Source organism: Mustela nigripes, chromosome 4 (genome assembly GCF_022355385.1).
Source record: "Mustela nigripes isolate SB6536 chromosome 4, MUSNIG.SB6536, whole genome shotgun sequence".
In the NCBI taxonomy this organism is placed as follows: domain Eukaryota; kingdom Metazoa; phylum Chordata; class Mammalia; order Carnivora; family Mustelidae; genus Mustela; species Mustela nigripes.
Genome location: NC_081560.1, coordinates 102,258,976 through 102,277,357, shown reverse-complemented (window position 1 = coordinate 102,277,357; position 18,382 = coordinate 102,258,976). Strand labels below are relative to the sequence as shown.

At 38.8% G+C, this 18,382-nt stretch overlaps 2 protein-coding genes across 2 annotated transcripts; one reads left to right on the top strand and one right to left on the bottom strand.

The window, feature by feature from the left end:
• Positions 1–1,578: 1,578 nt before the first annotated feature.
• On the bottom strand, positions 1,579–10,646 carry PSMA2 (proteasome 20S subunit alpha 2). Its single transcript, XM_059397216.1, has 8 exons — positions 10,537–10,646; positions 6,851–6,927; positions 6,006–6,138; positions 5,439–5,561; positions 4,619–4,700; positions 3,027–3,100; positions 1,948–2,005; positions 1,579–1,860 (listed from the first exon to the last, which is right to left on the bottom strand). Exons 1-8 carry the CDS (start codon positions 10,575–10,577, stop codon positions 1,744–1,746), a joined length of 705 nt encoding a protein of 234 aa, XP_059253199.1. The 5' UTR covers positions 10,578–10,646; the 3' UTR covers positions 1,579–1,743.
• Positions 10,647–10,761: 115 nt separating this feature from the next.
• On the top strand, positions 10,762–15,552 carry MRPL32 (mitochondrial ribosomal protein L32). The gene is made up of 3 exons (XM_059397217.1): positions 10,762–10,949; positions 12,345–12,526; positions 15,000–15,552. The coding sequence occupies exons 1-3, from the start codon at positions 10,820–10,822 to the stop codon at positions 15,252–15,254; spliced, it is 567 nt and encodes a 188-aa protein (XP_059253200.1). The 5' UTR covers positions 10,762–10,819; the 3' UTR covers positions 15,255–15,552.
• The last annotated feature ends 2,830 nt before the right edge of the window (positions 15,553–18,382 follow it).

Sequence of the window (18,382 nt, the reverse complement as noted above, 5' to 3'; positions counted from 1 at the left end):
AAAGTGTTCTAGGCAGCATCAACTGAACGACACTTTGCATTTAATGGGGGAAGAATCAGAGAACAGAATATGGACACAGATTTGCTTCTATGAATTTTTCCTCCTTTTATTCTGTGGACTTACTCTGTGAGCCTTCAGTAGGAATTAACACTTTTCTCCTTAACATGCCTGCCTTTACTTTCCATTCTTTGACTTGTAGAATTTTGAAATTCCTCTGGTTTTTGAACATTGGACGTTAGAGAGGGCCTGAACAAATCCAAAGGCAGCTAAACCTTACAGAATACTTGAGCATGAGCCCTGCAGACCTTTCATCTGCATCATCAAATTCTGTCCTCAGAAGTAAAAGAGTTAAGACCTGACCCAAAAACCATTCCTTTCTACTACTATGTTCTCTTTCTAGGGTGCTGATGGAGTTTCAATACACCAAGAGATTAGATACGATTTTCAAAACAAACATGCTGACATCAGAGATCAAGCTGCCACCTCCCATCCCAGTAGGTGTCTACTGCCACCTACATGAAGATACAGAGCTATCATGATGGTGGGGAGCAGAACTGGGAATCCGAACCAAAACACTTCAAGGTAAGACTCTGTTCTGCTACACTCAGCTAAATCTTAAAAAACTTTTGAGCCACATTTGAATCATGGAACTGCCTATTACGTCTGTTAGTAAGAAACAATGATATTTAGCGGTGCCTGGGTGGCCCCGTCAGTTGGGTGTCTGCCTTTGGCTCAGGTCATGGTCCAGGGGTCCCAGGATCAAGCCCAGCTTCTCCCTCTGCTCTTCACCCCACTTATATTTTCTCTCTCAAATAAATAAATAAATCTTTAAAAAAATGATATTCATAAACTCTGTTCTATGGGCCACACTAATGATTTCTCTTATCCTAAAAATGTCTTAAAAACAACAAAATTAAGCAGTATGTCTTCCTGTATAATGAAAACAGAGGTCACATTATTTGCCTACTTATGTAAGTCTTAATTGACAGCCAAGGTTGAGATTACATGAATGAGGGAGACCCTTAAGCCATAGCATTGATGTTTAAGTATTAAGTATTTTATTTCTAGCACTTATGTTCATCCTTGAGTTTAAAACGTCTAGGAGAATCTAAGGGACTCCTTTAAATACATTTACCTACTTGTGATGGAGAAACCAACAGGAACGAGTCCACCACTTTTTATTTATTTGCATCACAGATTTCCTATAGGACATTCTTCGACCTAGCACCCTTCACAGCCACAGTGCAACCTCAGTGTCCTAGGGTTTCACTGATGTACACCTAACGGTGCCCACAAAACACCTATACTTCCTATCATCTCACAAATCCATGAAAGCCTGCAGATTCTCCAAGCTCTGAATGCAGTGATGTTTACCAAAATCAGCATTTTGCTTTACTGACACACACAGACAACATCTGACAGCAGAGAGTGTAACAAGGTTTGACTGAACCAAAACTGCATGAAGACTAATGAGTGATTTCACCATTCTGCTTTGCAGTGTAGTTTCCAGAAGTCAACTGTGATAAAAAGCAGGAAATAACTATTTTAAAATTTCACTAGCTCCTAAAAAGCTAGAAGTTAGATTTAACAGTTTATTATGATTTATAAGTGTCATTTTAAAAACATCAGTCCATTAAACCATGTAGAAATAAGTATGCAAAAAGTCTGCAAAACAAAACATACTTTAAACATGTTTGAGTAGAGGGATTATCTGAGATTCCAGATTTTTCAGTCACTCAGTTATTATGCTATGGCTGCCAAGTAATCCTTAACTTCAGTCGGAGTGAGCCTCCTGAATCCGGCTTCATTGCAGATTCCAACCTCTATGTTGTCTTCTGTCATCTGTCCTTCAAAGCTTTCCTATTGAAGAGGGAGGGCAAAAGGTCAATTTTCCAAGCACTGAATTATAAACTCATTATAAATCCCATTTTTAGAAATTATGCTAACCTTTAGGGTTAATATGGCTGTATGAATAGCATCTTCAAGTTCCAGGTCTTCATTGTATCTAAAGAATTTTTTGAAAAAACAATGATTTATGGCACGATTTACATTATGATTTAAACCTGACAGCAGCAGCTTAAGAATTTTTAAAAATCTAAAACACTCCTAAAAATACTAAGCTACAGATTCTTTTAGTCCACTCATTGCAATAGCTGTCCCCAAATAAGAATTGTTTGGCATTCAATCCTAGTATCATGGAGCTTGAAAACCTAACAGGAGTATAAATATTTTAATATACCCAGAATATGGTAGTAATATTATAATTTTTTAAATAAAGAAGTCAGACCTTTGCTAAAATTTCCTATGTTTGTTTTCCTAAGTTTTAACTTCATGTGAAATGTTTGAAGACTATTAATATGTAAAAGGAAAATGCTTTAAGAAAGATCTTAAAATTATTTAAGTTTACCAATTAATCCCAGGTTTAAGATTTTTATGTGAAAAATGTACTGAGAAGGTCCATCTGTTGGTTCTGGTCAGTTACAAATTTCTACCATTCAAAACGCAGGACACACTTTAGGGGACTAATGCTCAAGCCGGAATACGGCTGGAAATAAGAGCAGGTTGTTGTGCTAGGTTGTTGATTTTTACATAGTACTCCACTTTTCATCAAGCACACATATCATATATTTAATCTACCATTACTACCAGGTATTTGGCTTCACAATTTCTGTAATTGTTATAATGTAAACTGTTACCACTAACTCCTTTAAACTTTCCTCCCAAATTTCTTACTCCAATTCCAAGAGTTTTTAATTTTTTTTAGAAACAAATAAAGTAGAAGGAGAAACAAGATAAAAAATAGAAACAACATTTAGGAAACAACTGTAAGAATGTAAGAAAAAAAGTTCATAAGAAATACATAATATTACCAGTTAATATACTGAAGACTAGGAAGCCAGGGTGAAGAAAAACTTTTGTTTATTTGTAACTAGGCTACACAAATGAGTATTTGTATAATGTTAGTGATTTAAACAGAGTGGAGAACGATGAAGTAAGCTTGCTAAATCTAGCTATAGTTAGCCTACCTTTTCTCGAGGAAAGTCTTCCCATTCACATAGTTCTTTCCCATTGCTGTGGCTTTCCAGGCAAAGTAAGCTCCCTAATGAGGAAGAGGATAAACCATATTTTAAATCATTAATCTTATTATATCACCCTGCCATTTCTTTTTTAGTTGTATAAATCTGTCTCTGACTTCTAAGTTCACAGAATATTGGAATGCAATGGAATATGTCACAAAATAGTCTACTTTTACAAAAGGTAAGTAACAAAGAGGCATGAAGGCACTTCTGGAGGTTATGGAGAGGGTCAGTATTTTGATTGTGGTGACAGCTTTCTCAGATATCTACATCTGTCAAAGCTCATCAAATCGTACACTTTGAACAGGTGTCATCTACGGTATACAATTTATGTGAAGAAGTTGGTTAAAGGAAACATTAACTTAAGGCAAATAAGCAAAAGTATTATTAAGCTTACTGGGATTGAAGGGCTCTAAAAATCTGTCATACATGTACAAAAAACGGTGAGCAAGTCTTTATTATTATTGCCAAATAAATTTAAAAGAGACAGTATCTGGTTAAAAATATTTCATAGTTTAAAAAAAATTTTCCTAGTTTTGGTATTTCATAATCTAATGTTAAATGAAAGCAGCAATATATTGTATATAATATGGTCTCATCTGTTGGGAAAAAAAAACCATGCACACACACAAGAAAAATACTGAAAGAAACATACCAAACATACTTTAAAAGAAACAACTGCTTTTTAGATAAAACAGGGAAGAAAAGAGCAAAAAATGAAACCTGGATCCAAGCGATGGTGGCTTCTGCTACCCCAATGGAAGGAAGAAGGCTTGTCATTTAGCCTCAGCAGCTCAGAGATGGGGTAACAGACACTGTGACATCTCAAAATACTTAAGTTTCCTCAATTAAATAACAACCAACCAAAATAGTTTTCTTTTGCTTCTTCAGATTACAAGGTTAGAGTGTAAGACTGACACGGAGTGAACCTGCAATTATTTAATGAGCCACACACTTGGAAAGATCCATTCCTCATCATGAATCTTTTTTCTTCCGGTTTTCCTCACAGCAAATGAGATGGCCGTGGAGTAGCAGTAGCATCTACAAACCCCTCCTAACTCACATACCAGTCTTCTGCTTTCCAGGAGACAAACTTACCCACTTTACAGAACAATGGCTTCAAGAGTTACATCTGTGTTTGTGCAGGAAAAGTCACATTCAAGTCAGCCCCAGGATTAAGCAGATGGCAAGGAGTACAGCACTGGCCTCTAGACACGAACCTTTCATCATATTTGTCAAAGCAGCAAAATTCCACTGACTTGAAGAGATCTGGTAACTACTATTTCAATCAATCTTTTCAAGTATGTGGAGTTCATGAGTAAGAGAAGGCAGGAAAACAGAGGGCAGACCCTCTTCATCAGAAGACTGCATCACCAACATTTTAAATGTGCAAATGCATATACACTACTCCACGTATTCTAAAGCCCCAGTGCGAAAGAAAAAAGGATATCCTGCTAAATTTTAAACTTTTTGTGGTTATTGTTTTTATTAGATGTTCAAGGAGTACTTTAACAAATCCCTCCAATATGTATCATACTTACAGACGGATCGGACTGAAATAAATATGGTCGCCCCTCATTCCAACCACAAATTAGTAGGGAAACTCCAAATGGACGAACGCCACTGAAGAAAAGAAAAACGAAATTACTTGGCATCTTCATGGTGTTAAAGTCGACCTAAAGTAAGGATTTATTAATACTCTTAAGTATTAATAAAGCATATCATGGGGTAAAATGAATTAGACTTTTAAGTTCCTTAAAAAGTACTTCATACCCTTCTGAACAAATCAATTCAAAACAAATTCTCTTTATGGTACTAAGGAACACTAACCACATCATTTAGGTAAATAGAGAAACAAATGTTGGGGGTAACTGTGGAGTAACATTTTGGGTCTTAACAAAATGAGAACTTTCAAAAAACGCAGCTTTTCCACTAGCTTTACATTTTCAGCAACTACCTTTATATTACCTCATCCCCATGCACACCCAGACTCCAGAGAATTAAAATAATATGGATGTGTTAAGAGTTATTGCTTTCATCATGTGCTTACAATCGTTTGTGGCTGCAAAGATAAATTTGGAAGCAGCAATAATTGGCTGCCCATAAAGAAGCATTTTAATCACTGGCAAAAGACATTATCTAGAATTTGCTTTCTACAATTATATCAACAGCAAGAAACCACTCTATTGTTTTCCTTAATGTTCTAGATCACCCAATTAAAAATTCAAAATATCCATTATAGTGATTCTCTATTAAATAAATACAAGAATAGTAAATCCTCTTCTTAAATACATGCACTCCTCTAAAATGGTTTCTTTTTTTCTAATTCATGACACATTTCAAAGTATAAAATCAACTCACCCTGACTGAGTGTATTCTTGCATCACTGAAGCGACTCTCTGCACCAGCTGAGCTGTGGGGATGGGTTCTTGGTAAACGAGATAGTATTGCTGAGCTAGTTTCCGGGCTCTGTGCACCAGCACTCTAACAAACAAGGAAGAAGGAAGATTTAGTTAACACTCGGCTATTTAATGACTCTTCTCCTACAGGCATATACCTACAGTGCAAGTCTAACATGTAGCTGTGTAACAGTAACAAGCAGCTCCAAGTTAGTCTTGCTTTGACATGTGATCCCAGTTAATTTGTGAGAAGAAACCAGAGCAACACAGAGGAGCTGAGCCACAGGAAATGGAACAAGGATAAGACAAAGGGAAGAAAATTAGGGACAAGGGGTACCAGTCAGGTCAGCACTAACAGATTAAGTAACACAGTCCCTGCAGGCAAGCTAAAGTCAGCTGCCAACGATGCTAAACAAAGTACAAAAATAAAGGGTTGGGAGGTTAAAGGAAAAACATCCCATGATTTTTCTCAAGGTAGAAATTACAAACAGTTCGTAAAATGGTGAAATAAACAACTGCGTAAAAGTACCTGTAATCTGGGCCCATGCCACTATACACCAGGCCTATATGCTTGGTAATTGGTTCCACTTTGTGTACACTTCGCTCATCATACAGAATGGATTTCTGTTTCTTCTCAGTTGCTAATACCACACCATTTGCAGCTTTAAAAAAAAAAAAAAAAAAAGGTTAAAGGTTTAATCACTTAAAGACTCTGCTTCAGTAGTTTTCTAATTATGGATGCAATTCACCCAAACTCCTTTATTTCCTTTTATTTGTAAAACCTCTTCTATATTAAAATTACCTAAGATATGATAAATCCAATTTTCCCTCACTGGTCATCTATACTGTATAAGGAATTCCTAAAGCTAAATGCATTACCCAACATCTCTTAAAGTATTCCAGGACACCTAAGGGTCCACACATTTTAAAATAACGGACTTCTGCCTACTTGGCTACTGTTCTTAGAATTTGAAATTTAATCAATGATACAGGTTTTAAAAGAAAAAAAGGATATCTTTAGATTAAGTTTTATCATTAATGTTTTCTAAATAACCAAAAGGATAAAAACTGTATGTAATTAGTGGAAAAGCAAAAGAATATTCAGTTTTCTCAATGGGAAAGACCATTTGTGGGTTATTACAACTGAGAGATAAAGGAGCTACATTTATTTTGAAAAAAAAAAAAAAAAAATTTTAATCATCTTCTTAGACTTACTGGGCTTAGTTTTTTTAAACTTCAAAATACTGTAAATCAACAGAAAGAACTTAAAATTATGCTTCCCTAGCTATTTATTTGTATTATTACTAATTAATTCCAAAAAAACTTTAGAATAACTATTAAAAGGCATCTGAAAAGAATGAAACATTTAATTACCTTTAATTCCTACTGAAGGGGCTCCTCCAGCTACAGCAGCCAAGGCATATTCAATCTGGACAAGTTTACCAGATGGGCTTAAAAAGAAACAAAGATATTTGCTAAATTCACATATCCTCAAATATGTATAATATAAACATCTCTGAGAGAGGGCAGATATGTAAGACAAATCCATTAACCAAATACCAAAGAACAGCTGAGTTTTCACATTATAAAGCTGTACAGAAACTTGAACTTATTCATAGTTAAGCACTTATTTTTCCTCCCCGCCCCCCGCAGTCCGCCTCTCAAAGCAGCAGCCATCATTACTGTTGCCTTTTACCACTTCCCAACCTTGTGACTTCAAATTACTTAAAATTACTTCAAATTACTTAACCCCACTGTGTCTCAGTTTTCACATCCATAAAGTGGGGATAATAGGACAATTTCAAAAGACTGTTGTGAAGATTAAATGAAGTGATGCCTTTTGTTCCTGGCACAAAATTAGCAATAAGTAAATACCAAATAGTAATGTAATTAGAACATCTGTGTGTTTGTTAAATACCATACAACAGCATATATTTTGTATGGGTAGAGTTACACATTTTATAAGGTAGGCATGGCCTAAGATGTAAGACCTAGTTATCACCCATGACAAAATATTTTCTATATAAGGCTATTTCACGAAGCTATGAGCTGATGATATATAACATATCTGAGTCCATGGGTTTCACAGCCAAATACTAGCCCTGAACTGGCTTTTAATATACTTTGTTTCAATCCCGCTGATGAGTTAAAACATCACAAATTCCCAGACTAACCTAATTTTATAGATAAAGAAAAAGGTTTTGAGTGAAAGTAATTTGTCTAGAATGGCACAGCTTGGTCCATATCTCTGGTCTACTAATGAAAATAAAACCTTGAGTTTCAGAAGGTCTTTTATTTCATCTTCATAAAATTATGGATACTCTATCACTCAATTCTCAACTTTGTTCCAGACACACAGACTACTCTTAGAACTCAAAAACCCCTTTGACAAGCTAACATCTCTGCCTGGAATGCATTTCACCTTCCTCTGGTGAACTATCTCCTGGTCACCCTTCAATCTTCAGTAGAAATGCCATGTTCTTAGAGAAGCTATCCTGACCATTCAGACTAGGTTGAGTCACATACACATATGCCTATGATGTCCCATACTTCCCCTCTGGCTAGGAGTCATCATGCTTAAATTATTCTTACAATGTTTGTCTTCCTCAACAAAGTGTGAAGAAACTGAGTTCAGTCAGTATGCTAACATATAACCTAGTACCAGGAGTCACAATCATTTGGCTGGCAGAGACACAACTAAACCTATGTACGGAATAAGCCTAGGTGTGGCAGTTTAAAAACTCTTAAATGACAAAACTAGCTAACCTGAGTGAAATAACATCAATAGGTATTCAAATTTTTAAAATTAGGCTGTACATGTTTTACTTTATTAGTCACTATTTCAATAAACACATCATGACTCACTGGATCCACCCAGTTTTCAATTGTCCGAGATCTAGCTCAAATACTCCCGGAGAACATTTTAAAGCCTCACGTAAACTTAAATAAACCTTCTCTCTGTTCCCACAGTCACCTGCATACACATCTAACATTGCATCTTCCTATATGAAAGCTTACCAGTCTATGAGCTCACTGAGCCATCAACCATCTTTTTAGTCAGTCATGCCACTGGCCCATTCCAAACTACCAGCATCTTTACCTGGGATAACTGACTTCTACCTAGTTTTTCCTCTTTTCTACCCTTACTTCAATCTCCCAAGCCAGAGATACCATTGTACATTACCTCTCACTTCAGTTCTGCAACTTCCTGGTTCATTTAAAATACAAACTTCTTATTCTGGCCTACAGTGGCCCTACACACGCTAACTCATTGCCCACCATACTCTAGCACACTGGCCTTAGTTTGAATTCCTGTAGTTCAAGTTTTTCCCCAACTTCAGGACTTTCACATATCCTCTTTCCTCTGTCCATGGGTCTCTCTACCCCTACATCTTCAAACAGTTGGCATTTCTCACCTATGGTCTAACAATTCACCCCCACACGCAGGGCCTTGTCCCGACTATCCAATCTACAGTTATGTTTCTTTTTTTACTCTCTTTTAATAAAAATTTCTGAGTAAAGAGAAAAACTTTATTCAAAATGCATTAGCAGACACTAATTAGTAGACACACTGTTTACTCATTGTCAATATTCTCAACTGAATGTAATCCACAAGAACACCTTTTCATCCTATATTATAGCCTCATAACTTCCACCATTAATAGTTTAATTCTGAGTAAAACAGCCTAGAAACAAAAATTCCAATCTAAGAGTTGAACTATTACGTTAAAAAACAAGTTTATTTTAATAAATTATTACAGATGGATCCAGCCCCTGATGATGTTTCAGCTCCACTTATTCTAAAGAAAAGATTATACTTTTTTAAAGAACCAAGTTTGCTTTGTTCACAAATATGAACACTGATTATTTAGCAAGTACTGTTCTCTATCATTGTATATGGTTACAAAGGCTTAAAAAAATCATTTATTATTGAAAACTACCAAGGATATGGAAAGTATTTTAGTATTTTAAAAAGACACCATACAGTAATAGAAACTGTATTAATTTTGTCATTGGAAAGAACCCAGTTTTAACGTGAACTCAGCTACTCATCTATGACCTCAGACAAGTTTTGATTTGCTCGACCTGTGGTTAGTTCATCAGTAAGATGTTGAAATAACATTTATCACACATGGTAGTAGAAAGAAGTGGAGTAGGTTAAATTGCACCTACACAGAAAGTACTCAACAAGTTGGATCCCGCTTGCCTTCGCTAGCTGTCAGATAGAACATTTCAACTAAATGGCACATTACTGATCCCTAAGAAAATGGTCAAACTAAGTCATTCCCGGGTCGATTTATTAAACTCTTGGCTGATGGTTTTCTTACATCTGGAACAATAGTTTATCTCAACTATATTTTTGAAAAATATATTATTATTAATCCTTTGTCCTAAAATAGAAAAGCCTACAATTTTTTGTAAAGTATACATATCCTCCCCCCACCCCCAAAATCGCCAAAACGGAAATGCAGCCTACTAGCCTGGGGCCCACGAACATTGGGGGGCAGAAAGATTCGCACTTTCATTTTTAGTCCTTAAACTTCTAACCGGGGCAGGAAAGAAACCGAAAGCGGGAAGAGATTTCGAAGTAACAAACGGAGACTAATACTCAGACCAAACTGTAACGATGAGGTTTTCCGAAAAGAAAAAGGACCCCAAAGACTCGACAAGATTCCAAGGTCCAGAAGCTCCCCAATCAGGCCTACTTGGGTCAGGAAGGAAATCCTGAGTTCCGAACGGGACACCGGGAGGCAGCTAATCCAAAACTGCCTTATTCGCCAGTCTTAAAAGTGAAAGTAAATCCCTGGTTGAGGACCTCAGCCGCCCGCAGCCCCAAGGTCGCCCTCGATCCCCAAACCCGCGTTCCCGCGGCTTCCCGGCACCGCTGCTCCCAGGCCGCGGGCGGGCCAAGAAAATGACTTTGCAAAGTCGCATTTCCATCCCTATTTGCCACTGGGCCCCCTGGAAGCATCAACCCAGAGACTAGGACGTAAAAATCCGGACAGAGGGAACTGCTACAACCCCGGCTCCGCGGAGGACTTTGGGAGCCCCTTTCATACCTGAACGTAGTCAGCGAGAAGCTGTAACCGCGCTCCGCCATCTTTACCTGGAGTGCCAAAGCACATCCCCACACATGCGCACTGGAACCAGTTTCTTTTCATTTCCCCTCCCCGCTCCTTCCTTTCTCTCTCTCTGATTGGAGGAGAGTCAGAGCTGCTCCAGGGACGTGCTGGGCGATGTAGTTCTAGCAGCCAGGTTTGCCGGACTCTCCGTCTGTACGCATGCTCGAGGCGGCGCGGAACGCAGCAGCCAGGTGGGAGTGGTCTTCGGGCGGCGAGGAAGATGGCGTCGACCATGCTGGTCCTCGTCTTTCCGCGGTGGCCGGCCGCCCGGGGACTCCTCCGGAGCTGTTGGGACCTACTACAGCGGAAACTTCAGCAGACCGGGCCAGGTTTACCCAGTCCTCCGTGGGGTACGTAAGGAAGGCCGCCGTGGAGGAGAGATCGGATGAGGGGACCCCAGGCAGCTTTGTGGGCACAGCTTGTATTTCGCTCTCCTCCTGCGTTTTGATCCGTCGCGGCCAGTAGGAGACGTTGTCCGGGATAATTCCTTACTTGGAAAGTAGAAGTTGGTTTTGCCTCCTCCAACCCCGAAAAACAGAAAAAATCGTCTGATTGTCCCATTCATACACAGAATGTAATCGAAGTTTGTTCGCTTAGATCGGGGTCGCCGCTATCTAGATCCTGTTTCCATCTCAGTACTCCAACCCCCTAAAGCAGTTTGTCCTCCTTTGTGGTGTCTGAGCTCTGCCGCTGAATCCTCCTGGTCTCTGTGTTTTCCTCGGCAACGAATTTTAGTTAGAAGTATCTTGGAGGTTAAAATTCTCATTACTTTCTCATTTACATTCTACGCTTATTTCTAAGGTGTCCCGAACATATTGTCTAGGGAGTCAGAACGGAGAGCCCACCCTAAGCCAAAGCCTACCGGTGCTTCCTGGGAAATCTCCGCACCATCCCGTTAGGTATCACCCCTTTTTAGCGGAAGAAGCAGGCTCCTGAAAGTCCCAAGGTCACACGGGCGGGCCGAGCCTGTGCTGCTAACCACTGAGCTCTGGCTCGCAATTCTTTCAGATCTGTTAGAATGGAATACCAGTTGCTAAATGCTAGCTTTGTATATTTTTAAGAGTTCCTGAAACCAAAAGACATCTTCCAGGTCTGAGGAATAGCAGGGAAAGGATAAAGGAATCTCTTTGATTTTATAAGCAATGTAGAAAAACAACTGAAACGTTGATAGTAGTATAAGTAAATATCATGCAGAATGGTGAGCTAGTTCTTTTCTTTAGAGAACAAACAGTAATCACATACTATGAAGAACTAAGTGACTTAAAGGGCCTACCAAATTATATGGCAAAGGAAGTAACTCAGTTGGAATATAATAAAAAGGGGCCATGATGCAGTTATTTGAATGCAAGTTAGAAATCTATTTGGGGAACCTCAGGCTTAGATTTACTTGTAAAATAGGAACTGCTTACCAAGTAGAATGTGGACATTTTGAGTGATTCATTCATGTTTACTACTAAACACCTGAGTTCACATATTTCAGAAAGTGAAAAATTCTTGGTAAAATTTTACTGATTCATTTCAGCAGATGCCTCTAAGAAAAAATTATATTCACGTTGTTTAAAATTGCATTGTTTGAATTTCAGTGTATTTCAATAGCTAAGGCTTCTGTTTAATGTCTGTTGATTTGTAGTGTTCTAAATTTTATGTATGTCTCTTGCCATATCACTGTTGTTAAGAGAATGATATGTAGAGAGTCATTTAGAAACTAGAAATCTATTCTTTGTTTCCACGTTTTGTTTTTGTAGGGCCAGCATTAGCAATCCAAGGTCCAGCTGTATTTACAGAACCAGCAAATGACACCAATGGAAGTAAGGAGATTCCCAGCCTTTCAGATAGTATCTTTTGGATGGCAGCTCCGAAGAATAGACGCAGCATTGAAGTTAACCGCTGTAGGAGAAGAAACCCTCAGAAGCTTATTAAAGTTAAGGTAATATGTTGATTTTTGTGGGTGTGCTTTCTCTCCCATTCACCACTGCATCTCCTCTTAGTACTTATATGGCCTATGAGTAAATCATTCTTAGAGCTTATACATGTACTTTCCTCTGGCCTAAATAAAATACAGCTTTCTCATTGTGTATGTCTATATGTCTACTGTCCTGTAGCCTAAATGTTAGGACCACAGTCAAGGAGACCGTTTGGAGTCTGGATTAAGGACTGGGTTATGAAAAACCTATGTGACTTTTGTTAGGAGCTGGTGATTTGGAGTCATATGTTGGTAAACATCTTAATCATAGCAGAGTCTAAAATTAAATTCAGAAGCAGTAGGTATATTGGATCTCAAGTTTTACTAAGCCTTACATGTTTATTCTGTCCTTCACTGTGACAAATAAAATACTGTGAAAGATAATCCTTAGGTTGGTCATAAAAATGGATTTTATCTATCCATAAAATGGATTTTATCTATTTAGTGCCCTTGAAGTGTCTAAGTGCTTTATGTGAATTATCTTACCAAATCCTCATAATAGCCCTACAAAGTATATATAGCTTTGCTTATTTTTAGGATTGAAGAAACTGAGGCAAAAAGAATTTGCCTTTAGTCACAAACAACTATTAAGTAGTAGTGCCAGGATGTAAGCCTAAGCAGTCTGAATCTTTTTTCTTTTCTTTTTTTTTTTTTAAGATTTTATTTATTTGACAGAGAGAGGGAGAGATCACAAGTAGGCAGAGAGACAGGCAGAGAGAGGGGGGAAGCAGGCTCCTTGCTGAGCACAGAGTCTGATGCGGGGCTCAAACCCGGGACTCTGAGATCATGACCTGAGCCGAAGGCAGAGTCTTACCCACTGAGCCACTCAGGTGCCCCAAATTCTGATTTTTTTGAACTCACATTCTTCTCTTGAATCTTTCTGGTGTGTTCCTGTCCTCAGACAATTCCAGGTGGCCATACCCATTCCCCCTTCTCCCTGCCCCTGTGGATATACTCTTCATTGATCTAGTAAACAAGAATTACATTGTAACCTTTGATTTGTTAACTCATGCTTTTAACAGTCATGATCTGAGTTACTGTTTGCTCCATGACCTTCCACAGCAGGAGCACAGGGCAGATGAAACTCAAAAACAGAGTTGACTTTCATAAACTTCCAACATTCACTATTAAACCATGCCCTTAGAACTTAAGCCAAAAAGTATTACTGAGTCACGTTTGGAACTGGACTTAAAGTCTGGGGCTGAAAAGTATGTCATTAAAGCAATAATACATACAGTTTGATTGAGAGAATTTATAATTTTGGAATGAGATTAAGCTGTTCCATGAATTCCTTCACTGCATTTATTCTGAGGGAAAAGACTAGCCCCCTGTGGACTCGTTTTTTTCACTGAATTGCTTCTGGCTACACGTAGTATATTATGCCGGTACTTTGATCAGGAAGAGAGCTCCGACTGGGTATTGCTCCCATACCTCCAATTAGACATGCAATCCAGCGTCCAGTGTAGCAAGGAAAATGAGAAGTTGGTGAGGCAGTTCATTTGCAAGATTCTTTACTCCTTTCAGAAGGTGAAACTCTTCTTTGTCATTGCCTCACAAACCTTTCTATGTTAATTTTATGAAGTGCTTGGAATTGCTTTGATGCTCCTATTTACAATTTTTCTTTTCTACTGCAAATCTACCTTTAGAGCACATTGAAAACATTTCTTCAAGGGTTATAATTGTCTTATTGAAGTGAGTGTAAAAACTCATTATCAAATTGTAGCATAAGAAGGGAGTTTTACATTAAGGAATAATCAGTGTTATTCATAAAAGGAAAAATTACATTATATACCAACTGTTACACCATGTACTGTAGTACACCAGAGGCTTCATACAGAAATTTAAGTTACACTGATACATTAGGGGAAGCCAACTGTAATGTTTGTCATCTTGTTTTCCCCAGGGGGGCAAAAAATGAGTTCCCTTTCCTATGGTCTCTTATTACAATGGTGCCTGTCGGGGTTCCCCATTGTGTTGAAGGACTCCTTATTAGATGTTCAGTATTTGAAGGTGGGGGGAATAGAGTATCATTTTACATAATATGGCTGCTGTGTTTAAGTGAAAATGTACCAGTTTCATAGTTGGTAGACCTGAGTTCTAGTCCCACTTTCTCTATTAATTTAAACTTGTTTATCCTCAATTCCCCTATTAAAGTGGCATTGAGGGGCACCTGGGTGGCTCAGTTGCATGTCCAGTTCTTCTCATCTCAGGTCTTGGTCTCGGGGCCATGAGTTCAAGCCGCATGTTGGGCTCTGCAATGTGCATGGAGCCTACTTAAAAAAAAAAAAAAATTAAAGTGAGGTTGAACTGGTCTATGACCTTATGCGACATGAACAGTCCAATAGAGTTCAAGTGTAAGCATCATTCCTGTCTGATTGCATATGCAGTATTAGGCCTCTTCTCAAAATATGTTTCTGTTGTTGTTGTTTTTTTTAAGAACAATATTGATGTTTGTCCTGAATGTGGTCACCTGAAACTGAAACACGTCCTTTGTGGCTATTGCTATGAGAAGGTGTGCAAGGAGACTGCAGAAATCAGAAGACAGATGGGGAAACAAGAAGGGGGCCCTTTTAAGGCTCCTTCTGTGGAGACTGTGGTGCTGTACGCAGGAGAGGTACCCTCTGAACAAGATCTTGGTAAGAGAATCATTGAACGAGACAGGAAGCGACCGTCCTGGTTCACCCAGAATTAAGACCAAAGGTGTTGGAAGAGGATAACTTCATATAAAACATTTGTCCTGAAAGAGAGGAAAATTCTTTGTTTTCACTTGTTTTTAAATTACCAGTCTAGTTTAAAACGTTCTCTCAAAGCAGTTAGTTTTGTGTGGGCAATTTGAAGAAAATACCAGGAGTAAACTCTGAAAATATTTGTTTATACAGAGGCACAATGGACTAACATGTCTGTTTCTGTTATACTGTAAGGTTTTAACTAAACGTAAAATTTCCAGTACAGGAAAATAAAAACAAATGATTCGAAATTCCTTGCAAGAATTATGTGTTTTGTTTCTGATTTTGTTTGTTTGCCAGCGGTTTTTCTTACACAAAAACACACAGATACTTTCATTTAAGTAACACCTGGAAATAGGTTACTTGAATTTTGGGTATTGTTTTTCTAAGATGGCAGTAAGAGGAGGTTTGTTCTGTTCAGTTTTGTTTTGTTTTAGCAAATTAAAATTGCCTTTGGTGAAATCCATTTTATATGGGATGTGTGATGTTAATTTACTTAGAAATAGCTCTTCACATTTTACACTAAATCAAAATGACTTTGAGAATTCCTTAGATGGCTCATGGGATTTGTATTTTATAGTTTGGGGAGAGATTTTTAGAAGGAGATGTGAGTAAATTCACTGGTATACAGAACATGTACATACCTTTTACTTTATTTTTCATTCTGTCATCTTATCTCTTTATAGCAATGGCCTTTTTAACTTAATATAATTCATTTCAAATTTCCCTTTCCCTGCCCCCTTCATGTATCTGTCCTGAACCGAAGTTTGCTATTTTATGTGTTTCCTGTCACATTTAAAAAAAAATTAAAAAGTGAGATAAGTTATTAAAACACACTGTGAGGGGTACCTAGGTGGCGCAGTCAGTCAAGCATCTGAGTCTTGGTTTAGGCGCAGGTCAGGATCTCAGGGTCCTGAGATGGAGCCCCGCATCAGGCTCCCTGCTCAGTGGGGCATCTACTTAAGATTCTCTCCCTGTGCCCCTCCCCCCCACTTGTGCATGCCCACTGTTTCTCTAAAACAAATAAATCTTTAAAAAAAAAAACCACACATACTCTGAGATGAGTAAGGGAATTACAGTTAAATGGAAAATCAGTAGTAGGTAAAATAATATAAAACCTAGAGATAGATTTAAGTAAAATGCATGCCACATTAGCCTGAATACTTTTTGGAAACAGGCAGTGACTTCAACTCAAGTGTTCTTTCCTTTGAAAGAACCTTTAGAATAAATCTTCGCAAGGTAAGACCCATGTTCCGGAAATACACGACTATCCTGGTACTAAAACCTGAGGGCCATTTCTCCCGTGGGACTTCATAGTGATGATTCTGTGATGGAGTAACCCATGTTAGTATTCCTAGAAGTAAAATGAATCAGTTCCATCGGTATAGTATAGACCGGTACTGTACTGAAGAACAATGTCATAAAAAATCCTTAAAACTTCCAAAGTGTTGGAGTCCTGATAGATAATTCTTCAAGGTTTGGCTCTATCTAAGCCTGAAATTGAGATTCTAGAGGAACCGATTATCTGGGTATTCACACTAAGGTGGATTACCTGTAGGTGATGATTTCTTAAACTCTGAATAAGCTTTAGAAGTGCTATGCATCAGACTTTTTATACTTCAGGTAGGAACTGTGAATCATGAAATCTGAGGCCAAGTCCGCACACCCCGGGTCTTGCACTGCCTACTGAGCGTAGGTGTATCGTGCGTCCCAGCTGACACCGTGTCCTTTGACTCAGCAGCGCGCTCTTCATGCAGGGAGAACCGGGGAGCATATGTGGCCAGGGTCACTTCTCGCCTGGACTGCTAAATGTCATATAAAATAGATCCCCAAAGTAGGTGGCAAAACCAAATACCTAGTTTCTGTTAGGAAACAGCATCCTAAAAGAGTGTTACTTTTTTTTTTTTTTTTGAAAAGGTTGTCCCCTCAAAGTCCTCTTTGAAATACATTTTATTAGTTCATACCACCAGTTTTTTATTGTTGGGGGGAAAAAAGCATTATGAGTTGGAATTAAATCACTCATGTAACTGATTAGTTAATTTTTCTGAATATTGGAAATGATCCCCCTCCCTGCTTGTCCCCTGCCCTCAAGACATGAAGACATTTTACCAAGTACTTTCAGAGAGTAAGTCTCCAGGAGGGTTCACAGTATATTGTGGTTGGGAGAGGCTGGTGATGAGGCGTGTGTCCCCTCTGAGCATACTAGCACTCCCCTCCAGCTTCCTGCCTCCTCTTTAACTGCGTCCTAGCAGATCATCAGATTCTGAAAATCTGGTGTCTGACTTCATTCCGTCTCCCTGCCAGTGTCCTCATTCTAACCCTGTCATGTCTCTCCTGTGTTGTTGTTACTCTGCACTTTCCAATTACTAGTTTCTAGTCTTCTCATATTTCTAATTAATTTTCTTTAATAGCTTTTAAATTACAAAAGGGACACGTGATTGTAGTTAATGAAACAATGCAAAGTATATAAGCAAAAATTAGGAATCCGTTCTCTGCCACTATACCTGATATCACACTACGGGGTATACATGGCCTCTAGATGGGACGGCCCCAAGGTAGTGTAAAGCACATTGTGATTGTATCACTCCCCTGGTCAAAACCAGAGTCTTCATTAAACCCTCACACTTTGCCTTCATAGTGTGTCCAAGTCTTTGTGCCTGCTCCCTCCCCGTCCCTTGCTCAGATTGTTGGAATCAACCACCCAGAGCTGTTTGTTGACACCCCACCTCGGCAGGCTTCACTCCTCTCTCAGGCTTCACTGGCTTCACTGTCTCTCTTCCACCTCAGTGTCCTTCGGACTCGCTTACTGTTCCTCCTCTTCTCCCTAGCCTTCAGAGTGCCCAAGGCTCCATCCTTGGGGAACACATCCTGTCATGGCCTTAAATAACACGGTATGTTGACTCCTTCCAATCTGGTGTTTCCAGCAGGGGCCTCTCCCCCAATCTCCAGACTCATGTTCCATTGCCACATGGCATCTCCCATCACATGCCCAGCAGATATCTTAAACTGAGCATCTGCAACTCGGAATCCCTTCTCTCCCAGTCCTACTTCCCCTCCTCCCTGGACCTTTCCATCCCAGCTAATGGCAACGCCA